Source organism: Lepidochelys kempii, chromosome 25 (genome assembly GCF_965140265.1).
Source record: "Lepidochelys kempii isolate rLepKem1 chromosome 25, rLepKem1.hap2, whole genome shotgun sequence".
In the NCBI taxonomy this organism is placed as follows: Eukaryota; Metazoa; Chordata; order Testudines; family Cheloniidae; genus Lepidochelys; species Lepidochelys kempii.
In genome coordinates, this window is record NC_133280.1 from 16,190,846 (window position 1) to 16,216,504 (window position 25,659).

A 25,659-nucleotide genomic window follows, 5' to 3' on the forward strand; every position below is an offset into this window, starting at 1 on the left:
TAATCTAATTGCCTTTTATGATGAGATTACTGGTTCTGTGGATGAAGGGAAAGCAGTGGATGTATTGTTTCTTGACTTTAGCAAAGCTTTTGACACGGTCTCCCACAGTATTCTTGTCAGCAAGTTAAGGAAGTATGGGCTGGATGAATGCCCTATAAGGTGGGTAGAAAGCTGGCTAGATCGTTGGGCTCAACGGGTAGTGATCAATGGCTCCATGTCTAGTTGGCAGCCGGTATCAAGTGGAGTGCCCCAAGGGTTGGTCCTGGGGCCGGTTTTGTTCAATATCTTCATAAATGATCTGGAGGATGGTGTGGATTGCACTCTCAGCAAATTTGCGGATGATACTAAACTGGGAGGAGTGGTAGATACGCTGGAGGGGAGGGATAGGATACAGAAGGACCTAGACAAATTGGAGGATTGGGCCAAAAGAAATCTGATGAGGTTCAATAAGGATAAGTGCAGGGTCCTGCACTTAGGACGGAAGAACCCAATGCACAGCTACAGACTAGGGACCGAATGGCTAGGCAGCAGTTCTGCGGAAAAGGACCTAGGGGTGACAGTGGACGAGAAGCTAGATATGAGTCAGCAGTGTGCCCTTGTTGCCAAGAAGGCCAATGGCATTTTGGGATGTATAAGTAGGGGCATAGCGAGCAGATCAAGGGACGTGATCGTTCCCCTCTATTCGACATTGGTGAGGCTTCATCTGGAGTACTGTGTCCAGTTTTGGGCCCCACACTACAAGAAGGATGTGGATAAATTGGAGAGAGTCCAGCGAAGGGCAACAAAAATGATTAGGGGACTGGAACGCATGACTTATGAGGAGAGGCTGAGGGAGCTGGGATTGTTTAGCCTGCAGAAGAGAAGAATGAGGGGGGATTTGATAGCTGCTTTCAACTACCTGAAAGGGGGTTCCAAAGAGGATGGCTCTAGACTGTTCTCAATGGTAGCAGATGACAGAACGAGGAGTAATGGTCTCAAGTTGCAGTGGGGGAGGTTTAGATTGGATATTAGGAAAAACTATTTCACTAAGAGGGTGGTGAAACACTGGAATGCGTTACCTAGGGAGGTGGTAGAATCTCCTTCCTTAGAGGTTTTTAAGGTCAGGCTTGACAAAGCCCTGGCTGGGATGATTTAACTGGGAATTGGTCCTGCTTCGAGCAGGGGGTTGGACTAGATGACCTTCTGGGGTCCCTTCCAACCCTGATATTCTATGATTCTATGATTCTATGACCCCCGCTCCACAGCCCTCCCCACGCCTGTCCTGGCAGCTGCACCGAGCCAGGCTCCGTCCCCTGGCCAATCTTTGAGATGGAGGCTGGCCTGCAGCACACGAAGGGTTAAAGCGGGCTCCCTCGGCGGGGGCTCAGGCAGCCAATGGGAGAGCGGTGCTGGGTCCTGCCCCTGCTGCGGAGCTCTCTCTCATTGGGCAGCAGCGCTCGGGGGGGCTCCCTACCACAGGCGGAGCAGCCCTGGGGTGCCCAGGGCAGGCGCAAGGTGCTGGACATGGGTCCGGACCCCTGCAGCCCGCCGCGATGCAGCCGAGAGCTGAGCCGCCGGGCCCCCATGGCCTTTGCCGCATCCCGCGCTCAGCATCCCGCTCCAATTCGTGGGGCATCAGGTTTTCGGCTGATCCTCCCCGGCCCCCCCAGCTCCCGGCCCCCCCAAGGGGGGACGAATCTCCGTTTCCCAAGGAGCATCCCTGGCTCCGCCGAAGGCTCCTGGCTGCATGGTGCCAGGCTTGCGGGGGGGAAGCTGAGATGCCTGACGCAAGGCCTTGGATCTCCGCAGCCTGGGGCTTTATCAAGGTAAGTGGGTGAGCTGGCCCCAGGCCCAGGGGCTTGTCACCCTAGCAAACGGCGCGGCAGCCTGGTCCGGTCCCGCCCTCTGGCTCTCACACCCCAAGCAGGGTGCAGCCTGCTAGTGCTGGGAACAGGCTGCACCCCCGGGCACCCTTGTGCTGGAGAGCCCGGGTCTAGCGTGTCACCCATGGCAGCTGTTCAGGGGATGGCAGGTTGGCCCCCCGTCCTCACAGTGCCAGCCCCCCTGCAGTGGGGAGGGAGGCCGGCTTTTCCAGCCACCGGTTCCCAAAATGCGCCTCAGTGCCCAACTGGGGAGGCAGGGCCAGCCGTATTTCCCAGTGGGTGTCCTATTCTGCCTCGAGCAATTGCCTCCAGCCCTGGCCCTTGGTGATGGCTTTAGCTGCCCCAGTCATGTTTTGTCTCCTGCCCCAGAACCAACGTCACCCCCTGGAAATTCTCCCGGTGAGCTCAGCCAGTGCCCTTCGCAGGGTCCCTGCCAGGCACCTTCTCCAGGGTGGCATGAGCCTGTGCCCATGGCAGTAGCTCCCACGCTCTGTGTGCTCCCTGCTCCTTTCACACGCACGTGGTGCTGTGCAGTGGGACTGATCCAGAGTGAATTCCCTCCCTTGCCCAGCACTGCAGCAGCCCTGGGGGGCCATGCTCCACTGCCTGCTGGGAGACTAGGGCGAGGGGCATGCCAGGGACAGATATGCATGTTCACTGATGCCTGCCACTCCTGGGCTGGAAGAGTTAACCCAATCCCTGGGGCTCCGTGCTCTGCTGGGAGCAGTGGGCCATCAGTGGGCCATGCACTGGTGTGGGCATCCTGGAGAGGGTTGAGCAGCTGCTGTCACCCGGCCACTCGTCTCCTGCCCAAAGGGGCGTGATTGGGAATGAAGGGCCAAAGCTAGATCCCAGTGCACACGGTTCAGGGAGCAAGATCTGCTGCCAAGCTCCTGGCTGAGCAGAGGCGCGACCCTGTGTTGACCTGTCTAGAGGCGAACTTGGCAAACGTCTGAGGAGCAATTAGGGCCCAAGTCTCTACCGGGGCCTCTGGGCCTCCCATGATAGAGACCACCCCTAATAACAGCAGCGATAAAAGCCTTCAGGTGGCAGGCCATTCACTGAGCAGATCATCTTCAAAGCCAGCTTCCTGAATGGGTGCTCAAATTACCGGCCTGCCAGTCCTGAGCTCTGGGCTTCCCTCCCAGGCCCAGCCAGTCCCTTAGCCTCCCAGCTGATCAGGGGCCAGGCTGCCAGTGTGTTGTGATTGTGCCACGTGCAACGTGTGTCAGACATGATGGTGTGAACTCAGGGTCCAGCCTACTCCCGGGGAAGGAAATCAGTCTGAAAGCAGCCTGTGATCAGAACAATTTGCTTCAGCTGCACCTGCTGGGATATTCCCCAAGAATGAGCATGAAATGGGACAACAGCCCTATCATGGAGTATGGGGGAGTCAGGGCCCTACACCCCTCTTCCTGGGATTCACCATGACTCTCAGCCAGCCAGTAAAATGGAAGGTTTATTGGACAACAGGAACACAGTCTAAAACAGAGCTTGTGGGTACAACCAGGACCCCTCAGTCAAGTCCTGCTGGGGGGCAGGGAGCTTAGACCCCAGCCTTGGGGTTCCCCTGCTTTCCACCACCCAGCACCAAACTGAAACCAAAACCCCTCCAGCAGGCTCTCTCCTCTAGCCTTTGTCCAGTTTCCCAGGCAAAGGTGTCACCTGGCCCCACCGCCTTCCTGGCTCAGGTTACAGGCTCATCCCCTTCTCTCCCATCCCCAGGGCACAGTCCCAGTAGAACTAGACGACATTCCTCGGTCAGTCCACCCCGCTCCCTCCTGCGTCACAGGCCCAGATGCAGCGAGTTCTTGTAACAGCCCGTGCTCACGTCCGTGCAGCTCGCACCTGTGCGGGCTACGGCTCTGTGTTTACCTGCTGGTGCTGTTCCGCGGTGCAAGGTCTGGTGTCGTACACCTTGGAAGGCCCAGGTCATTATGAGCACCTTACAATAAAACACGTGAGAACCTCCCAGGGCAGAGTGCTGCAACGCTCAGGGAAATGAATTCCTGTTGCCATCCCCAGAGCCTGCTTGGTGCTTCCACTCCACCCGTTTCCCATTGCCCTGGGCAGGGCCATGGAGGCTGGGGCGGGTCCCCCTGCTCAGGTCCCCTGGCCGTGTTCCTAATGGGCACCATTTCTTGTCTTTGCAGTTTAAAAGGATGCTGAATAGGGAACTGTCACACCTCTCCGAAACCAGCCGCTCTGGCAACCAGGTGTCTGAGTACATCTCCAGCACCTTCCTGGGTGAGTAGCAGAGCTGGGGATGCCATGCCTGCCCCGTCCGTATGCCAGGTGTGCCCCATCCATACACGGTGGCACTTTCCTTTAGAGAATGTGATGTCTGGAGTTGAAAGACCAGTGAGAAGCCAGGGATGGCAGCTGGAGCCAGAGATTTTCTCTTGTGCTTCACTGTCCTCATCACCTCCCCACTGAGTGCTAAGCAAAGAGACGAGCCCTAGCCACGTGCGGAAGCCCCATTGTCTCTAGGCTTTCCTAGACTGGGCCAAACCCAGGCAGAAAACATTGAGGGGTATTGGTGCATGGGGTGGAAGAGCCCTGCCTCTTGCATTTTGTTTCTGATTCAATTCTGTGTAATCTCTTTGGGGCAGGCAGGGTTTACAAAGCACCAGCACAAAGGGGCTGGGGCGAGCCAGGGGTGGCTGTAATCACAGGGCTAATGATTGTTGTGAGGGTAGCTAGGGGAAGATGCTGTACCCAGCAATGCTGTGTCAGCCAGCTAGGGAAGTTGTGTGACACACCACTAAAGAGACAGGGCATGCCACAGTCTCCTGGTCCTGCATCATGCCCTGGCTAAGCACATCAGCCACTTCTTCCCAATGATGGGCCATGGAAATAACGAGGCCTCCCCTTTATCTCCTTCGGCAGAGAAAGGAGAAGTGGCCTTATCTGCCCTCCTGACCTCTTGCTGGGTTACTGTGGGAACGTGGTCTCTGCTGGATGTGACAGGGCTGATTAAAGTGCCAAAAGCAAGGTTGTCGGAGAGAGCTGGGGCTGCGGCTCTCTCCTGGGCCCCCTCCACCCCCAGTCAGGATTGAGGGGCAGGCAGGAGGGATTTCTCTGTGTCTCGGCTCGCTGTACTCTCTACGTGTCAGTGTGGTTGGGGTGGGGTCCAGCAGCCTTGCAGTGGCCAAGGTGTGTCCAGGGTTTAGGAAGGGCCTGGTTTAACACGTCCCCAGCTGCAATTCAGCCTGTTGCCCCAGGGCACTCTGCCGGCTTTCCAGCTGGACTTAAAGAGCCGGCCACGTTTCTAGTGCCACATAATAGTGACACAGAGGCCAGAAGATACATTCCTCAGCGTGCGCACCAGCCCCCGCGTCCAAGAGGAGGGTTTGCCCGGTAACAGAGGGTCTGTCTGCAGAGCACTTGGGAGTGGGACTGCAGCATGCATCAGCACGCCCGAGCGCTCCAAGAACAAGAGCACCATAGCCATGGTAGCTGGGGGCGCTATCCCCCTGAGGATGACCCAGCGTCCTGGGGGATGGGGGGGCTCCTCCATCTTCACTGCTGCTGTTACTGGAGGTCGCCAGATCAAAGTGAGCTTTGTACGCACACCTGCTGCAGACCGGAGAGCAGTGCGGACCGACCGTTGAGAGACGGCGACACCGGGGGCTGTATGAACGCTGCCCAGTGCCAGCCAGAGGCTGCTGGCCTCTCACCATGCGCCTCCAGCCATGTCCGGCACAGAGCACCACAGCTGTTCCAGGGCTCTGTCCTCTGTGTCCCTTTGTAACTGCAATCCAGACCTGACCTGGAGGCGAGATGCTTTCCCTGTGTCTCTTCCTTTCCCAGCAGAGCTGAGGGTGGAGCCGGAGCTCAGCCAGAGCCCTCCTGCTGGAGTCAGCTGGCAGTGGGAGGGCAGGGGGCTCATCTCTGGGTGCCTGGCTCTTGAACTGCAGTGCCGTGTCCAGGCAGAGCTGGGCAGCATGCGCTGGGTGCAGCTGGCAGCCGATTCCTTTGGGTTTCTCTTGCACTGCCCAGCTCTGCATGGGGCCGTGCACAGACCCTGCATTCCTGGGGCTGAGGGCTCAAAGCAGCCTGGTAAGCCAGCGCTTGTCCCTCTGGATCAGCCCTGTCCTGCACACAGACTTGGCTTTGCTTTCAGTTTCCCCGCCCCCCTTCAGCAGCTGCCTGTTTGACGAATGCAAACGCCTTGGGGCTCCCTGCAAAGTCTCAGGCCCTTTGCTGAGATAGTGGGGCTTTAACAAAGGAAGCATTCCTTTGGGTACCTACCTGGCTGCAGGAACAGGAAAGGCCTCCACAGATAAAACCTGCACCACTCCTGCCCCCTGGGGCACTTTACCAGTCAGAATGAATGCAATGGGCTGTGTCAGCAGCTCCATTTTACATATGGGGAAACTGAGGCACAGAGCAGGTCAGCGGCTCTCCTGGGAGCCTCTGGCAGATCTCGGAACAGCACCCTAAGGGCGATGGAGCAGAGTTGTCTGGAAATGAAATGTGTCTCTATGAAGAACCCCGGCTTGCCACGGTTCCCGGTGCTGGTGTGTGTCGGGGAGAGGGCGGGGGGTGGTTTACACAGGCGATCTGTGCACGTGCGTGTGCACCAGGGGAGAGGGGAGGAATTGGTCTTTGAAACATCAGTTTAGCTGGGAAGCTCCAACATTCCTCAGCACATTGTCTCCCGTTGCCATGGCAGAGATAATATTATTCGACTCTGCTTACGTCAATTCTGGGTCTGAGTCGTATGGCGGGTGGGTCAGGCCTGAGCAGCGTGAAGCCGTGGGGCTCGGGCGGAAAGCACACGGGGGTTGCTCCAGGATTTTAACTCTCTCGGAAACTGACAGCAGTAAGCCCGGTCACAGGCCAGGGCACTGAGCCGGCTGCTCTCAGGCGCTGAGTGCGGGCGCTGGGCTGCAGTGTGGGACTTTGACGGGCGCTTGGCAAGGGTCACGCAGTGTTCGCAGGGGGAGGGGGGAGCTTCCGGTTTGAACTCCCCACTGCCCCTGCTGCCTGTCACCCGCTGCCTGGGGCACAGGGTCAGGGGCTTTCCCCCGGCCTGGAAGAGGTGTCCCGATCCTGGGCACCCCCGCTGGAAATCTGCCAGTGTCATGCTGCTCATGGACCTCACCCAGCTGTGCTGCCAAGGGGCTCCGAGGTGGGGGGCGTTCAGTGGGCTCTGACCAGCCAGGGGCCCGCTGGCTCTCAGAGCAGCCTCGGCTCACCTGCTGCTCAAGGAAGCAGGACAGAGGCAGGTTCTGGAATGGTCACAAGGTCCGGACCCGGGCAGCATCCCCAACTCCCAGAGGGCGACAGCCTGCCAGGGGGGCCGTGCCCGATGCGCTGACCGTTCCCTGCATTTTCTCTCCCCCAGACAAGCAGCATGAGGTGGAAATTCCCTCCCCGACGCCCAAGGAGAAGGTCGCGGAGAAGTCGATGTGCCCCATGGCGCAGATCAGCGGCCTGAAGAAACTGACACACAGCTCCAGCTTCATCAGCTCCGGCATCCCTCGCTTCGGGGTCAAGACGGACCAGGAAGGGCTCCTGGCCAAGGTAAGCAGGGGGAGGAATGCTTCGCCCCAGGGCCCCTCGGCCCCATGTCCCCCTGGCTGCACCCCCCCCGCCACGTGTGTGCCAGCCATGCCCCCCCACCCCGTCTCACCGCAATGCATGTGCCAGCCGTGCCCCCCCACCCCGTCCCATCGCCACGCGTGTGCCAGCCGTGCCCCCCACCCCGTCCCATCGCCACGCGTGTGCCAGCCGTGCCCCGCACCCCGTCCCATCGCCACGCGTGTGCCAGCCGTGCCCCCCACCCCGTCCCATCTCCACGCGTGTGCCAGCCGTGCCCCGAACCCCGTCCCATCGCCACGCGTGTGCCAGCCGTGCCCCCCACCCCGTCCCATCGCCACGCGTGTGCCAGCCGTGCCCCCCCACCCCGTCCCATCGCCACACGTGTGCCAGCCGTGCCCCCCACCCCGTCCCATCGCCACGTGTGTGCCAGGCGTGCCCCCCACCCCGTCCCATCGCCACGCGTGTGCCAGCCGTGCCCCCCCACCCCGTCCCATCGCCACGCGTGTGTGCCTGCTGACTCACTGCCACGTGTCTCTCCCAGGAACTAGAAGATACAAACAAATGGGGTCTTGACATGTTTAAAATCACAGAGTATTCTGGCAACCGCCCACTCACGGTCATCATGTACAGTATCTTCCAGGTGAGTGAGCCCCAGGGTGGCTCCCAGTGGGGGCAGGGCATGGGCAGCGTGGAGCTGGAGGAAGCAGGGGGCAGGGTGGGGGTGGGGGTAGGACGGGGGGCAGGATAGGGGTGGGGGGCAAGGGATGGGGGCAGCACGGGAGCAGGGGTGGGGGCAGAGCATGGGGGCAGGGCAGGGGTAGGGATGGGAGCAGGGCAGGGGGCAGAGCATGGGGGCAGGGCAGGGGTAGGGGGCAGAGCATGGGAGCAGGGTGGGGATGGGGGCAGGGCAGGGCTGGGGGGGGTAGGCGGGGGCGGGGGGAACAGCACGGTGCCTCTTACTCTAATCTGACCTCCCAGCACAGTCCCTGGCCTCACCTCTCCCAAGCTCCTCCTTGTCCGAACGACCCTACAGGGCAGCGGTTTGGGGAGGTGCCAGGTCAGCCACCGGTCGGAGAAACTCCCTGGAGCCTTGAATTAAAAACCCTTTGTCCAGCCGGCGGGGGGGTGTCCCAGAGTCCCCGGGCGATGCTCTGGGGCTGCTCCCTACAAAGCCAGGCAGGACTCTGGGGAAGTCTCCTCTCTGGGAGCAGCCTGTCTGCAGGACACACAGCTCACCCGGCTTCCACCTTCCTGGGTCTGAGCTTGGAGCATTCAGCCTCTTCTGCCCCTCCGTGCGCTTCCCACAGCGAGTCCGCTCAGGCGGGGCTCCTGGGGAAGCCAGAGGGTCCTGCCCCCCAACTCCGCACTCAGACGGGACTCTCAGCCAGCCAGTAACACAGAGGTTAATTCGACGACAGGAACATGGTCTAAACCAGAGCTTGAGGTGCAGAGAACAGGACCCCTCAGCCGGGTCCATTTTGGGGGGCAGCGAGCCAGACAACCACGTCTGCCCTTCACTCCATGTCCCAGCCAGCCCCAAACTGAAACTCCCTCCAGCCCCTCCTCCTCTGGGCTTTGTCCCTTTCCCCGGCCAGGAGGTCACCGGATTCCTTTGTTCTCCAACCCTTTAGCTCTCACCTTGCAGGGGGGAAGGGCCAGGCCATCAGTTGCCAGGAAACAGAGTGTCGGCCATTTATGTACCCTGGCCCTTTGCTCTGCAACAATTACACCCCTTTATCCCACCACCTAGAGACTTAAAAGATGCCTAGGGGGAACTGAGGCACCCCTCCAGTATTCAGAGGAAACATTAAGAACAGTCCCACTTTGTCACAGGGTGTCCCTGCCGCTCACGGAGCTGTGCCCCCGTCCTGATCCTGCTAACGCCTCCCCCCCCCCACCATTCCCTCCCTGAGCTCAGCAAGGCCCTGGCTGTGGCAGTGTAGTGGGGAGGCATGGGTGGAAGCCCCTGGCTAGGGGAGGGGATGGGGAGGATTTGCAGAAGCAGCCGGGCAGCGGGCACAATGCTGCTCCCACCATTCCTACCCCACCCTTTCCTGGGCAGGCAGGGGCTGGGCATGGCTGGCACAGCACATTGGCCCTGGGGTACCTGGGGCTCTCTCTCTGCTGAGCTGGGCCTGAAGCCAGGGACTGACCCTGGCTCATACTGAAGCTGTACTGGTGGCGGGGAGGTCAACACCCTGCACTGAGCCCATCCCACCCTCTCTGATGCCCGGCAGGAGCGGGACCTGATGAAGACCTTCCGCATCCCAGCCGACACCTTCATCACCTTCATGATGACCCTGGAGGACCATTACCACGCCGATGTGGCCTATCACAACAACATCCACGCCGCAGACGTGGTCCAGTCCACGCACGTGCTGCTGTCCACGCCGGCTCTGGAGGTGAGGGGGTGGGGACAACTCTCGGAGTCGCTCCCCTACCCAGGCTCCAGACTGGGTGGCTGGCGGGGCTGCACACTGGTGTGACTCCATGGAGGGAAGGAAAACGGCACATCAGGACTTCCCCTGGGCGCCAGAGCTCAGCACCCCCCAGAGCACGTCTCTGCAACCTGGGCTAGGTCTGCACCACGTCACAAGCCATCCATCCCCAGGGAGGTTTGTCCATCCTTTAATTAAGGAGCCATCTTTGCACAGGAATCATAGGCTCGTAGGACTGGAAGGGATCTCGAGAGGTCATCTAGTCCAGTCCCCTGCACTCAGTGCAGGACTAAGTATTAGCTAGACCATCCCTGACAGCTGTTTGTCCAGCCTGCTCTCAAAAATCTCCAATGATGGAGATTCCACCACCTCCCTGGGCAATTTATTCCAGTGCTTAACCACCCTGACAGGTAGGAAGTTTTTCCTAATGTCCAACCTAAACCTCCCTTGCTGCAATTTAAGCCCATTGCTTCTTGTCCTGTCGTCAGAGGTTATTGAGAACAATTTACCTCCCTCCTCCTCGTAACAACCTTTGACGTACTTGAAAATTGTTATCATGTCTCCTCTCAGTCCCCTCGTGCAGCCCAGTTCCCTGGAGTTTTGGGTGGTCCCTGAAGGCAGGTCACACTGTCTGGGTGGGACACATGGCTGCAGGGGGGAGGGGTAGGAGTTACATTTGCTCCTTCCCGATGTTGTCCAGCAGATGCTGGGTCTCCCCACAGTCCTATCCTGGACCTGTTCATACCAGGATCCAAGCTGGGGGACACCTTCTGCCTGGAGTGTGTGGGAAATACTGCGACTTTCCCTCACCCCGGCTCGCTGCCCCAGAATGCAGGCAGCCTGGGATGCAGGCACCTCCAGCCACAATTAACCAGAGCCAAGAGGCTTGCTCCCAATGGGCTGCGGTGACGTGCACCTTGGGCTTGCCCAGCATGCAAACCCACGTGTTCGATGCGTGGGCCCATCATGTCCGTCATGCTGCAGAGCAGCTTTCTTTCCGTTCTGACTCCCTTCCCCCTGTCCCTCGTTCCAGGCGGTGTTCACGGACCTGGAGGTCATGGCTGCCATCTTCGCCAGCGCCATCCATGATGTTGACCACCCAGGCGTGTCAAACCAGTTCCTGATCAACACCAGTGAGTTCAGATCTCCCAGGAACCCGCTGGTCCCAGGCTGGTCCCTGGAGACGCGTGTGTCATATGGCTGGCTGCCTCAGGTCACTGTGATGAGACACTGGCCAGGTGAAGCAGCCCTTGCAGAGGCCTGGCACTCACAGGGTTAGTTCCACTGCCAGCCTCCCCTGACCCAATCCAGGGCTCCTACTGCAGAGCAGAGCCACGGTACGGGGGCCCTGTGCCATGTAGCCCAGCTCCGTGAGGTCCCTGTGCTGGGCGCGGTGGGTCTGAACCCTGGGTGTAACCGTGGGCATTGGGAGCTTACCTGCAGTTCTTCTGCAAACAGTCACGGTGCAAACATGGTCACCTACTGCAAGGCAGGCCCGGCCCCCCGAATGGCTTCTGCACTTGGTATTGACGTGGCCCCGGGTACCCCATGAGGTGCCCCAGACCTGGCTGGTGCCAGCCATTTTTCAGCGCAGGCCCCTTTGTAGCGGGGGTCCCACCCAGAGCCACCAGCAGCTGGCGGCCGGGTGCCCGCGTCGGCCTCTTGTGCTAACCCCGCCTGTCTCTGCAGACTCAGAGCTGGCTCTGATGTACAACGACGTCTCTGTCCTGGAGAATCACCACTTGGCTGTGGGCTTCAGGCTCCTCCAGGAGGAAAACTGCGACATCTTCCAGCACCTCAGCAAGAAGCAGCGGCAGTCGCTCCGCAAGATGGCCATCGACATGGTGAGGGGGCCAGGGCCTGCTCAGCGCTTATGAGACGCAGGATCTGACCCCGACTCCAGGGGGGTCAGGCCTAGGTACTCCCTACAGACTCCCCACATGCAGCTGGGGCCAGAGCCACCCTGAGCACCAGGGCGGAGCAGTGTGGTGCCATCATAAAGCAGGTGACCCACGGTCAACCCCCAACGTCTGCACGGAATGACAGCCTGACAGTAACGGGCCCCCTTTGACTGACCTGACTCCTGTCAGCTCCGTGGGGCCCTGGGTGCAGTGGTATTGCAGAGCAACGGCCCCAGTGCAGCTGGTTCTGGTGTCTCTCAAGCTCCCAGCAGGGCTTGGCAGAGTCAGGGTCAATAATCCGCAGACTCAGTGGTGGCCCAGAGGGAGCTGGACATGCTGTTCCCTTCACTCCCAACAGGACCTGGCTGCTCTGGGCACAGCTGATCTCGGTCTCCATCCTGTTCTGTGACACCCCTGGAATGGGAGAGTCGCAGCCTGCGAGGTCCCCTCTAGCTGCCCCCTCCCCAGCCAGCCTGGGATTGTTCCCCACCCCAGACCCCAGCGATCGGACTGGCCTAGGAGGCACAAGAGACCTGCATTCAGTTCTGTGGATGTGGCTGCTGGACCCGGGGTACTGGGGGAATGGAGGGACAGGCTGCCTGGTTTGCTGACCGTGGGGCTGGGCCGCTCGGCTGGACACAGGCTAATGGGTGCCCTCTCCTCTGTGCAGGTGCTCGCAACGGACATGTCCAAACACATGAACCTGCTGGCAGATCTGAAGACAATGGTGGAGACCAAGAAGGTGACCAGTCTGGGAGTCCTGCTGCTGGATAACTACTCGGACCGAATCCAGGTGAGGTCCAGGGATTCTGGGACCCCGACCCCATGGAATGGGGCAGCTCAGCACTGTGTGGCTGCAGGCCAGGGCACGCCGCAGCCCTTCCTCCTTATGGCTTTCCCCATCGGCCTGAACTGCTCACGTAGGTTGGTCTCCGGCCTGTGATGCGACAGTAACACTCCTTGGCAGAGACATTCCTCCCTGCTGCCCCCTCTGCCCTTCTGAACCCGAGACAGACCCCAACCACCCACCTTCTCTGGCCCCACCCCAGCACTCAGAGCTCCAGCCCCAGGCCCTGCTACAGCCAGGTCTGGCTCCAGGCTGGGTTGCTCTGGTGCTGTCCAGGGGGATGCTCTGGTGCTGTCCAAGCGAATGCCCAGCCAGGGCCCTGCCCCCTCAGCTTTGGGCATCTCGTGCAGACATTGAAGGTCCCAGCTCAGCGCTGCCCACAAGGGACGGGCCCTGGGAGTGGGGCTGGCCAGGGCAGCCCAGCATCGGGGAGGAGGACGGGCTCTTTGCAAAGCTGTGACTGTCCTTCCCCCAGGTCCTGCAGAACATGGTTCACTGTGCTGACCTCAGCAACCCAACCAAGCCCCTGGAGCTGTACCGCCAGTGGACTGACCGGATCATGGTGGAGTTCTTCCGCCAGGGGGACCGGGAGCGGGAGAAGGGCATGGAGATCAGCCCCATGTGCGACAAGCTCAGCGCCTCTGTGGAGAAGTCCCAGGTGGGGCGGGGGCTGGAGCCGGGGCTGTGCTGGGCTGGTGGGGTGGCCCCGTCAGGGCTCAGTGCTGGGCAGGACAATGCAGAGTGGGGTGGAGGGGCCAGCGAGGCACCATGGAGCCCAGCAGGAGGGAGGGATGTGGCCCAGGGAGGAGTCATCTCTGGGGGACCTCTGCGTCCACTAGCCTGGGGAACTGTCACCAAGCAGAGGGCAGGGGCTCTTGGGCCAACCCCTCTGCTTCCACCCCACTGCACTCGCCAGTGGGGAGGATCCTGCCACGGCCCCATCCACCCGGCATGTTCGCTCCAAGGCAGCATTCGGGCTCTTGTGGAAGGATTCGGGTGGGGAGAGGCAGCCTGGGCGCAACTCCCTGGGGGCGTGTCACGGAGTCCCCGGGCGATGCTCAGAAACTGCTCCCCATGAAGCCAGCCAGGACTCTGGGGAAGTCTCCTCTCTGGGAGCAGCCTGTCTGCAGGACACACAGCTTACCCAGCTTCCACCTTCCTGGGTCTGACCTCGGAGCATTCAGCATCCTCTGCCCCTCCGTGCGCTTCCCACAGCGAGTCCGCCCAGGCGGGGCTCCTGGGGAAGCCAGAGGGTCCTGCCCCCCAACTCCGCAGTCAGACGGGACTCTCAGCCAGCCAGGAAAACAGAAGGTTTATTAGACGACAGGAACATGGTCTTACACAGAGCTTGTAGGTGCAGAGAACAGGACCCCTCAGCTGGGTCCATTTTGGGGGGCAGTGAGCCAGACAACCACGTCTGCCCTTCACTCCCTGTACCCAGCCAGCCCCAACTGACTCCTCCTCCAGCTTTGGGCTTTGTCCCTTTCCCGGGCCAGGAGGGCACCGGATTCCTTTGTTCTCCAACCCTTTAGCTCTCACCTTGCAGGGGGGAAGGGCCCAGGCCATCAGTTGCCAGGAGACAGAGTATCGGCTGTTTATGTACCCTGGCCCTTTGCTCTGCAACAATTACACCCCCTTATCCCACCACCTAGAGACTTAAGAACTGCCTAGGGGAAACTGAGGCACCCCGCAGCATTCAGAGGAGACATTAAGAGCAGCCCCGCTTCGTCACAGGGCGATAGCAGGTGGTGAAGCAGGGAGGAGCTGGCACCTAGAGTCGCCCATGGGCCCTCCCGTCAGCAGCCTGTGGAAATCAGCAGAGCCCTGTCCCAGGGGCAGGTCCCCGCGTGGTCCGAGTTGGATGGCGGGAGGTGATGTAGATGCTGGGCCTGCCTGCAGGAATCCCCGGGGGCAGGGATGTTGCCCCTCTGGGGACGTACCTGGACCTGCCCGTAACCCCCAGCTCTGCCTTTGCTCACAGGTGGGCTTCATCGACTACATCGCTCACCCGCTGTGGGAGACGTGGGCCGACCTGGTGCACCCCGACGCCCAGGAGATCCTGGACACGCTGGAGGACAACCGGGAGTGGTACCAGAGCATGATCCCGCACAGCCCCTCGCTGCCTGAGGAGCAGGACCCTGAGAAGGGCGGCGGGGGGGAGAAGTTCCAGTTCCAGCTGACCCTGGAGGAGGAGGGCGAGTCGGACACGGAGCCGGAGGAGGCCGAGAGCCCGCTGGAGGAGGACAACAGTGGCAGCGACTCCAAGACGCTGGCCACAGACGACTCGGAGTCGGCAGAGTTCGAGCGCTTGTCCCCCGGCTCAGCTGGCAGGGACTCTCCGCCCCCCACGCACGGCGGCCCGCTCAGGAACATGCTGGTCAAGCAGAAGGAGGCCCTGCACTTTGACAACAGGAGGGCTCTGGAGAGGACGCTCTCGCAGCCCGACGGCGGCACCTCATTGGGGTGCCCGGAGCTGGGCCGCAGGGGGAGCCTGGTGGACGGGGAGCTGGGCCTGGACGCAGAGGGGAAACTCACGTTTCTGCCGCTGGGGACGTAACGGGCGGGGCCCACTGTGCCCATTGCTTGGGTCTGGGAGCCACCCGGAGACTGGGCGCCGCAGGGTCGTTAATAAAGAGAGCGAGAGCGGGGCCATGTCCTGGCTCCCCTCCCAGCGGCCTGGCGTGGAGCACATGAGCTCTGTGGGCCCCCACCCTCCCATAGCACCTGCTGGGGACTGAGATCGGGACCCTCCGGAGGGAGCAGGCAGCAGCTGGCCAGGCGGGCCCGGACTGGAATTGTCAAGCTGCTGTGTGCCCTCAAGTGGCGACCGGGCAGCTCCCAGGCGGCGTGGGAATGGCTCTGTACCTGAGCAGGCCCCCAGCCACCCTGGGCGGGTCTGCGTGCTGTCGCTGGGCTCGGACGGGGCTGCAGCCGCAGCATTGTCATGTGTGTCTTGCCTCACTCTCCTCGGTCTCACCCTGTGCCCTGCGTCCCCACGCCTGCCAGCCAGGGCCCTCCTTGGCCGGGCAGAAGGGCTGGGAGCGGAGAGGAGGGCAGACGGGCCATGCAGACCCATGAGCATCCCTGCTGCTCACAGCTAAGCACTGTGTCCCCTTCAGGCTGCTGCTCTGGGCACATGCCCTTTGGCTCCCGAGCGGGGAGCGTGTTCCCTGGTACCCCTGGGCCGGTCCCCCTTGGAGCCTGGCTCCCTCCCCCTCCCCCTGCTGGGATGCACTGACTCTCCTCCCAGGAAGGCCAGGCCTTGGAGCCACATGCACATCGGACCTGTGCCAGCCCGGGGGCCCAGCTAAGCCCTTAGCAGCATCCCTGCCTTGCTGGCCTGGCTCCCCACCTCGAGCTCCTGCGCAGCCAGTCTGCAGCCTCTTGCCTATTAGCGCCTCGTTGGCCCCCACGGGCCGGCCCAGCGCTCCCTCCGTGAAGCCTCAACCCCGCCTCCTTGTGCGTTTCGCCCACTGTACAGCGTGTTCCCTGCCGCGGCAGTCCCCAGAGACCAGTCAGCGCCTCACCACTTCCCTCCCGTCCAGACACTCTGCTCCCTGGGCAGTTCCCCAGCCAGCCACCCCCTCCTGTGGAAGGGGATGTGGGGCAGGGACCCCCTTCCAGGAGGTGGGGCTTTGCCCCCACGTTCCAGCTCCAAGCACTGCGTCCCGTGGCTGGAGCGCTGGGTGCATGCAGGCCGCAGCTGGGATTTCCTCAGAGGGTGCCTGTCCCATCATCTCCCCAGGAGCTCTGGGGCCGGGCACTCAGCTCCTGTGGCCTGGCACAGCTCCTTGGTACCCAGCAGAGCTGCCGGCCTCGGGCCCTGTGAGGAACAGAGCCGGGAGACAGGAAGGAACCCTGTCCATGTCACCGGGCGCAGGCCCCTCTCCCCCAGGCCTCCCCGCGGGCTGGGTCCAGGGAGGTGGCTCCCTGTCGAAGGGTTTGGATTCTACCTGCATAGCGGCTGGGCCCAGAGCCCAGGCCCAGCTGTTCCCACAGGGGAAGGAGAAGCTGTCTGGGTCTTGGGCACCTTTATCCGGGCTCTTGGTGCCACACCAGAGCTGTGCTGCTCAAGCTGTGGGTAGCCCCTTCCCCGTCCCGCCCGGCCCAGCTGTGTGGGGCCTAGTGAAGCCAGCAGGAGGCACCGCTGGGAATGGGCGTTTCAGAGCGGGGCAGCGGGTCTCTGTATTTACAGGAGCTGTCACGGAAAAGCATCTAGTCTGCCCGCCAGGGACACCCCGTTCTCACGCCTTGTCCTGCGCTGGGTACACGGGACCTCGGCCATGCAAGTACTGTAGGCTTTGGTGTGCTGCTGTGAATCTCCATTGCCTCTAATTTATGCAACTAAACTAATGGGCTGGCCTCCCTCGGCAGGGGGCCACTGACCTGCCCCTGCCTCCCTGATGCCAAACGGCCCTTTGCAGGCAGACACTGCAAAATATGAACCGAAAGGGGAGATGCATAAAACACCGCTTTAAAAGTTCCCCATCGCAAAGCAGCAATGGCTCCCCAATGCAACAGCACCCCGGCTGGGGGGGGAGGGGGCTGAGCGGGCCGGGCAGTGGGTGCTAGGAGACCCTGGAGCGCTGCGGGGGTGGGGCGAGCTGCCTGGGGAGACCAGGGAGAGCTGCAGGGGAGGGGGCTGAGGAAACCAGAGAGCGTTGAGGGGGGCTGGCTGGGGAGACCAGGGAGAGCTGCAGGGGAGGGGGCTGGGGAGACCAGGGAGCGCTGTGGGGGGAGGGGGCTGGCTGGGGAGTGCTGCAAGGGAGGGGGCTGGGGAAACCAGAGAGTGTTGGGGGGCTGTGGGGGGGCTGGACAGGGGAGACCAGGGAGCGCTGGGGGGGAGGGGCTGGCTGGGGGGGCTGGGGAGACCAGAGAGCGCTTGGGGGGGCTGGACTGGGGAGACCAGGGAGCGCTGGGGGGGAGGGGCTGGCTGGGGAGTGCTACAAGGGAGGGGGCTGGGGAAACCAGGGAGCACTGCAGAGCGGGGCTGGCTGCGGGGCCTGGGGAGACCACTGTGCACTAGGCAGCGTGTTTAATTTATTGTGGGGCACGTTCACTTTTTAAAGCCTTTTGTAGCTCACTTTTTAATTCCCACTCACATCCTCACTCCCACGTCCCTTCCTTACACACTGGTTTTACTGTGATCAGCACTCAAAATGCTGCATTTATACCTGGCGCTTTGGCGGCCCAGCCGAGCGCCGGGCCCTGTTCCTCCTTCGCCGTGGGTCTGAGCTAGGGGAGAGACTCTTCTCCTCGGCGGGTATTAAACCTGTCCCGTCTCTTTCATTTTTTCAGTGTGATACATGTAAACGTGTTTTTATCATGAGATAAAGTCCCGAGATTCTATGAGATGTGGATTTGGTGGCTCCCTGGAGACTGGGAACAAGACACGTGCTCTGCCGCCCTGCTGTGTGGGGGGTGCGGGCTTTGAGGGAAGCCGCACCCCAGGCAGGACTCAGCCAGTTCTTTCTCCAGTGGGGCTGGTCCGCGCTGCACACACCGTGTGGCCGGCGGGGCTTTCAGGGGCCAATCCGTGGGGGGCTGGGTCTGTCTGAAGCTTGTGGGAACAAGAGGTTTGCTCCAGGAGTTTCCACCCTCGCGGAGAGGCTCCCGACCACCCGGGTTCTCCTGCACTGGCCGCTTGGCTGGGGCACGGCGCCCCGCACAGTGCCCCAGCCTTCAGAAGGCAGGCTGGTCCACAGGCCACAGCGACGGGCACAGGGCAGGCTCCAGACTGAGCCGTGTCATCCTCAGAGCTGAGAAGAGGCACCCAGGACCACTGAGAGGAGGCAGGGCAGAGCACACGCCATCCTGCCCGCTCCCTGGCAGCAGCCAGGCCAGGGGTCACGCTGCCCGGGGGGGGCGAGTTCTCCTGGCTCCGGAGGCTTCGCTTCGTGCAGCCCCGCGGCTGACACGGCTGTGCCTGTGGAGGCCTGCTGCTGGGGGGCACTGTTAACATTAAGCATCACTCTGCTGGGGGGCAGCTAAGGACCCCCGGCCGCCAGGGACCAGTGCCCCATGGTGCTGCGCAGCCAAAGCGCATGGGGCCCTTCCTGCGGAGAGCCAGACAAGGACCAGCCAGGTGTGTGTGAGGGGTTACAGCTCAGAGCCCTCAGCAGCCCCCCCCCCACCCCGCATGAGCCAAAATGCCCTCAGCGGGACCCTCCCTCCAGCTCCGGACAGCTTGGATGGGGAAAGCGAAGCGTCAGGTAGCACGGGTAACAGGTAACACCCTGTTTCCTGGCAACTGATGGCCTGGCCCCTCCCCCCTGCAAGGTGAGAGCTAAAGGGTTGGAGAACAAAGGAATCCGGTGACCTCCTGGCCTGGGAAAGGGACAAAGCCCAGAGGAGGGGGGGCTGGAGGGAGTTTCAGTTTGGGGCTGGCTGGGGACGAGGAGTGAAGTGCAGACGTGCTTGTCTGGCTCACTGCCCCCCAAAATGGACCCAGCTGAGGGGTCCTGTTCTCTGCACCTACAAGCTCTGTGTTAGACCATGTTCCTGTCATCGAATTAACCTCTGTTTCACTGGCTGGCTGAGAGTCACGTCTGAGTGCGGAGTTGGGGGGCAGGACCCTCTGGCTTCCCAGGACCCCGCCTGGGCGGACTCGCTGTGGGAAGCGCCTGGAGGGGCAGAGGATGCTGAATGCTCCGAGGTCAGACCCAGGAAGTGGAAGCCAGGTGAGCTGTGTGTCCTGCAGACAGGCTGCTCCCAGAGAGGAGACTCCCCCAGAGTCCTGACTGGCTTCGTAGGGAGCAGTTCCAGAGCATCGCCCGGGGACTCCGTGACAACTGGTGGCAGTGGTGGGATGTACTGCACCCCATGGATGGCACTTCCTGCAGTAAGTGACAGGGGAGCAGTAAAACAAAGGGGGAATGATGAGGACCAGGCGTGCTGAAGGCTCAGAGAGGAGCGGTTTTGGGGGGAGCAGTTCCAGAGCATTGCCCAGGGACTCCGTGACAGCCACTCATTAAGGGGATGAATGAAAACTAATACCCCAGTAAAAGAAAAAAGATTCTCTCAATCCCAAAGGACCAAGTCCCAGACCCAGGCCAATATACAAATCAGATCTTACCCACAAATCATGCTGTTGCCAATCCTTTAGAATCTGAAATCTAAAGGTTTATTCATAAAAGGAAAAAGCTAGAGACGAGAGCTAGAATTGTGAAATGGAATCGATTCCATACAGTAATGGCAAAGTTCTTGGTTCAGGCTTGTAGCAGTGATGGAATAAACTGCAGGTTCAGATCAAGTCTCTGGAGAACATCCCCAGCTGGGATGTTTCAGTCCTTGGTTCAAAGCTTCAGGGTAGCAAAGTCCCTCCAGAGGTCGGAAGCAGGATTGAAGATAGAGGAGCTGCAGCAGCTTTATGTGGTCTGTCTTTCTTTGTCCCAAGGACAAGCTGTCCATCACACGGCCTGGAAAACCCGCAGAGTTCGGTCCATGGGCAGGTCCCTGCACGCCTTGCTGAGTCCCAAGGCGTGTCTGCCTTGTCTCAATGGGTCAGTTGTGTAGCTGATGGTCCTTAATGGGCCATCCAGCAGGCTAGGCAGAGCTGTCACCAGCTTGTCTGAGGTGTCCCCCAGAAGAATAGCATAAGTTTGAAATACAGACAGTATAGAGCCAATATTCATAACTTCAACTACAAAAATGATACACACATATAGACAGCACAATCATAACCAGCAAACCATCACCTTGTGTGAGACACCTTATTAGATGCCACTACAGGACCGTGGTTGCAACCATGTTCTATATGGTCCCAGTTCAAGTCAATAACGTGACACCCCCCCACCCGCTCTCACATGTCTGGGTTTTGTCCCTTAGAATAAAGCCCCCCTCTCCCCAGCATCCAGAGGTGAGATGCATCCTCAGGGGTTAAATAGCAGCAGCCTTGGTCACAGAGCCGGTCTGGGGGATGCTGCTCCTGCAGTGAGAGGCAGATCCCGCATGGCCAGCTGCAGCAGGGACTGGTCTCTGCCTGCCAGCAACAGCCTCATTTCCCTGATTTTCCGCCCTGTCTTATTGCCTTATGTGGGTCGGGCCCACTGGTCTAGAGGGTGGGCTTGCAGAACTACCAGGCTGCTGGCATCTCCAGGCTGCACCCAGCTTGCACTCCACTGCCCATGACCCACTGTGGACACACACAGACTATGGGAAGTCCCAGCCCAAGGGGCCTTGCAGTCAGTGTCCACGCAGCAGCGTGGCTCTCCTGTAGCTGCCACTCGTAGCCCTGCTCCCAAACGCCTGGGTTCGGCCTCCCCTCGGTTTGGACCTCACCTCCTGACCCAGCCCCCGAAACCCAACTCACACTCGGCCCCCGGATATCGACGCTGGCCGGAACCTGCCTACAAAACTCCTCTGCTCTTCCCAGCCTCAGGCTTGGCCCTGCTCTGACCCTTGGTCCCAGCTGCCCTGTCAGGATCCTGACACCTGCTTCCTCCGATCAGTCAGTGCTCATGCCATCCGCCCACTGCAGGACTCAGCCAGTCCCTTTGGGCGTGGGCCATGGAAGAGAGCCGTTATTTCCCAGAGTCCCTCATTGCCATGCCCCCCAGCAGCTCCTCTCTCCTGGGCCCAAGCCGCCTGTGGGAGAATGAGCCCTGGGATGGTTAGACCTGAGGCCGGTGATGGCAGTGGCCGGGCACATGGCAGCGGGGATTCATGTTGTCAGCGCAGCTCGCTCTCCGCAGAAAAGCTCCGTTCCTTTGAGCAGGGCCGGGTTCTCCCCAGGAAACGTGAATTTGTCTCTGATGCTCCCGACCCAGCTAAAGTAAATACTTGAGCCTGGCCCCTGCGCAGTGCAGCACAAGCCCTGCTCCCCTCCCGCAGCCTCGCCTGTCTCCTCCTTGGCGCTCGCCTGCGTGATTTATCCCTGAGCGCAGGCTTCCGCCAGGCTCCGGCCTTGCCGCTCGTCTCTCGTCGACTCCAAATTCCAGCCCAGCATTGCCTGCCGCCCACAGCCCAGATCCCCCCAGCCTGGGCCCCGCCGCCCCCGCCAGCCCAGCCCCAGACACTGCGAGGAAGCTGACGCCCCGGGGCAAGCCAGGCTGCTGGACACGAATGTGCGCCCACTCCATGCAAGGACTGCGGGCACCGGGCTGAGCCAGTCCTGCTGGGCTGTGTCACCGCTGACCTTTCCCTAGTCTCGGCGTAAGTTTCCAGCTTGTTGCTTTTAGTCCCGTCCCTGGGCCGCTGCTCCCTTGTCACAGTATAACCCCCCCATGCCCAGGCACGTTCCTCACCTAGTGCTATTCATAAAGCTGCTGCCCAAGAGGCGCCAGCCCGGGGCCCACTGTGCGACTGAACTAGCACTGGCAAACGCACTCAGTGACAGCCCCTGCCCGACACGGCCTAGCCTCCTCCCCCTCTGCATCCCCCCTGCCCGACACGGCCTAGCCTCCTCCCCCTCTGCATCCCCCCTGCCCCACACGGCCTAGCCTCCTCCCCCCTCTGCATCCCCCCTGCCCCACACGGCCTAGCCTCCTCCCCCCTCTGCATCCCCCCTGCCCCACACGGCCTAGCCTCCTCCCCCTCTGCATCCCCCCTGCCCCACACGGCCTAGCCTCCTCCCCCTCTGCATCCCCCCTGCCCGACACGGCCTAGCCTCCTCCCCCCTCTGCATCCCCCCTGCCCGACACGGCCTAGCCTCCTCCCCCTCTGCATCCCCCCTGCCCGACACGGCCTAGCCTCCTCCCCCCTCTGCATCCCCCCTGCCCGACACGGCCTAGCCTCCTCCCCCTCTGCATCCCCCCTGCCCGACACGGCCTAGCCTCCTCCCCCCTCTGCATCCCCCCTGCCCGACACGGCCTAGCCTCCTCCCCCTCTGCATCCCCCCTGCCCGACACGGCCTAGCCTCCTCCCCCTCTGCATCCCCCCTGCCCGACACGGCCTAGCCTCCTCCCCCTCTGCATCCCCCCTGCCCGACACGGCCTAGCCTCCTCCCCCTCTGCATCCCCCCTGCCCGACACGGCCTAGCCTCCTCCCCCTCTGCATCCCCCCTGCCCGACACGGCCTAGCCTCCTCCCCCTCTGCATCCCCCCTGCCCCACACGGCCTAGCCTCCTCCCCCTCTGCATCCCCCCTGCCCGACACGGCCTAGCCTCCTCCCCCTCTGCATCCCCCCTGCCCCACACGGCCTAGCCTCCTCCCCCTCTGCATCCCCCCTGCCCCACACGGCCTAGCCTCCTCCCCCTCTGCATCCCCCCTGCCCGACACGGCCTAGCCTCCTCCCCCTCTGCATCCCCCCTGCCCCACACGGCCTAGCCTCCTCCCCCTCTGCATCCCCCCTGCCCCACACGGCCTAGCCTCCTCCCCCCTCTGCATCCCCCCTGCCCGACAGGGCCTAGCCTCCTCCCCCCTCTCCTCTTACTCAAAAGCAGGACTTACTTATTTACCAGACTTCAGCCCTCTGCTCCTCCCGCCTCTGCGTCATTCTAGCTGTGTGCCTCCGAATCCCCCTCAGATTTCCCAGCCACTGTGCGGCCGAGGAGCCCAGAACCGAATGCAGGGGTCAAGGTCTGGGCATCCCTGGACCTGCCTAGAGAGGGCACCGGATGCCCTCCGGATCTGGGTATGGAGCATCTCTGCAGACAGAATTCACAAACCCGTGGTTCTGTATTCTTACATATGGCAATAGCACCTGGGGGCCCCCCAACAGCACCACTGTGCTAGGTGAGGCAGAGACCCAGGCCGGGCCAGGGGCAGTACCACCGCACATATGACTGAGGCCCTGCCTGAGGGAACTCGCAAGCTGGGATTGTGACAAGGTGCAAATGGGAGGGTGGGAGGAGGCTGCGGCCAGCTCTGCTCCACACCTGCCTGGTCGCTCTCAGACGGTTTATGCATGTTACTCTGTATAGCCCCGCTCCAGCGGTTTGGATTTGGGCAGGGTCTGATGGAGGGCAATTGGGTGGCATCTGGGGCTGGACAGTGAGTTTTCCCCACAGTGGTTGGCTGCCACTGAGAGCTGATCTGTCCCTGGAGTATTTGGCTGTCATGCCACAGCCCAGGGAGAGGGCCCCATGTCCTGAATGCAGGGTGCAGAGCTGGGCTCCCCCTGGGGCCTTGACAAATTTAACTGAAAGAAGCAGCCAGCTATAAACTCAGCTCCTAAAACTAATCTCTGCCCCAGAGCGACCTTAGCCAGCGCTGCCGACTAGCCAAGGGAGCCTGGGGCACCCAGAGTAGCTGTGTCCTTTCCCAGGGGTGACATGGCCAGCCCTGGCCCTGGGAGAATGACAAGCACTGGCTTCAAAGGCTCCTCTCACCCGTTGTCCAGCCAGGTGGCTGAGGAGCCGGGGATGCATGGGCAGGGCCGAGAGAGGAAAGGAACCGGCAGCTCGGGGCCCCCGAACTCCATGGCTTGGCTGGGAGGGAGCAGCGCAGAATGTGCCTGCCGAGTGTATTTTTAGAGGGCTCTGGAGTGCATCATCCCTGACTTCTGGGGGGCTGTTCATCCTCTCCCCGGGCCTCCGGTGACCGGGGAAGCCTGTGCTCTATGCGGATTGATGGGAAACAGGCCCAGGCAGAGGAAGTGCGTTGCATTCCCCAGGGGAGCCTCACAGGGAGAAAGCCAAACGCCCAGCCCAGCTGGGCACGTGCTCCAGCATGCCGCTTCACCATTGGCACTGTCCACCCACCTAGCCATCACTGGCTCCCCTAGCCACACCCAGGCTGCTCCCTGCACCGCACCTTGGCTTGAGTTAGTGCAGACCCAGGGCAGGGCATGGGGGGCAGGCTGTAGCTTTTGCTGGCTGCTGTGAGCTGCAGAGATTCATCCTAGCCACTGCTGCTAGGTGGGTATTTCCTCCCGCGCAGGCTGCCTGCCTGCGATGCCCCCAGTGCTATGGAGGCGAGTGGCCTAGGCCAGACTGGCTCTCCCCTGCCCGTGAGGGTCCGGGCGGTGCTGTGTCAGCAGGGTAAAGGACGCAGGCAATTTGCAAGCTGGGTGCAGCCCCCGACCCACCCAGGAATGGCACCTGCAGCTCTCCCTGGCCCTCTGGGGTCCCCTGAGCGGGTAGGGCCCTGGAGAGGTCCCCAACTCCCTGTAGCACTGAGCTGGGCAGCAGCAGCCACCACCTCCCATTGCAGGGCAGTGGATGGAGCTGAGGCCGGGGGGTGGAGCAGGGCTGAAGTGGGGGGCCGTGGAGTCCAGGGCAGGAGGCAGATTGGGAGCCCCTGGTGCCCTCCCGCCTGCGTGTGGCTGCCGGCTGTGAGACTCCCCTGGGAGGCGCCTGCTCAGCCCCCAGTGCCTTGCTGGGGCTGCCGGGCTCTGACTCTCATGCTGGTCGTGCCCGCAGGGCATCCGACCAGTCACCACGAGGGTCCCTTCTGGCCTTAAGGGCCCGGAACCAGATCGCACAGGGTGGGGCCGGCTACCCCCGGGGGCTGAGCACCCAGAGCAGGAGAAGCCACCTGTCCTTGCCCCCCACCTCCACGATGCTCCCAATAACGGTTCAATGGCACCACCCAGTGGCCAGATGAGTTAGCCAGAAGGACCCTGCAAGGGCTGGGGAGAGGTTTGCTGCCCTGCCTTTGCTGCCAGCCGGCTGGGGGATGGGATGGGGGCTCTCCCAGCCATGCCCGGTAGGTCAGTCACGTCGCCTCCATCACTGCCTCTGCCCAGGGCACGACGGGGCTTGAGGCCCAGGGTCCATCTCCTCCCTGGGGGCTGGGAAGGGGCAAAACATGTCACATACACCGTGCTCACCAGCTTGGGACTCCGCCCACCCCCTCACTCGGGCAGTGACATGTTTCCATCCCACTCGCCCTCCCTGCCCGCTCCCTACGCTCACTTGCCACAGCGTGGGGGAACGCCGTCAGTGTGCCAGACCCCTCACCGCCAACACTGCTGCTCTGAGCCACATTTCACCATCAACGGCAGCGATTAGAGACCAGAAAGGCCCCACCAGGTCTGGGGCAGCCCACGCTTTTGGGGTCTGTGCAGTGCTGTTCCCTACAACCTGCTTTCTGGGCATATTGCTGAGGGCTGCCCAGCCCGTGTTCTTTGGGGATTGTTCTTAGCTCCGGCTGATGCTTCAGCAACTGATGAAATTATCC

The 25,659-nt window shown here is 61.7% G+C and overlaps 1 protein-coding gene across 7 annotated transcripts in view; it reads left to right on the forward strand.

Moving 5' to 3' along the window:
* The window catches only part of PDE4C (phosphodiesterase 4C), a 119,912-nt gene extending 102,728 nt beyond the window's left edge, over positions 1-17,184 (forward strand). For all 7 annotated transcript variants that reach the window (XM_073323653.1, XM_073323652.1, XM_073323654.1 and 4 more), the window contains 9 exons: positions 4,016-4,109; positions 7,216-7,394; positions 7,954-8,052; positions 9,650-9,814; positions 10,884-10,983; positions 11,540-11,694; positions 12,422-12,544; positions 13,074-13,256; positions 14,580-17,184. In XM_073323653.1, the coding sequence (XP_073179754.1) occupies positions 4,016-4,109; positions 7,216-7,394; positions 7,954-8,052; positions 9,650-9,814; positions 10,884-10,983; positions 11,540-11,694; positions 12,422-12,544; positions 13,074-13,256; positions 14,580-15,155 (1,674 nt within the window). In that variant the 3' untranslated portion in view covers positions 15,156-17,184. The remainder of the gene's footprint in view (positions 1-4,015; positions 4,110-7,215; positions 7,395-7,953; positions 8,053-9,649; positions 9,815-10,883; positions 10,984-11,539; positions 11,695-12,421; positions 12,545-13,073; positions 13,257-14,579) is intronic.
* The last annotated feature ends 8,475 nt before the right edge of the window (positions 17,185-25,659 follow it).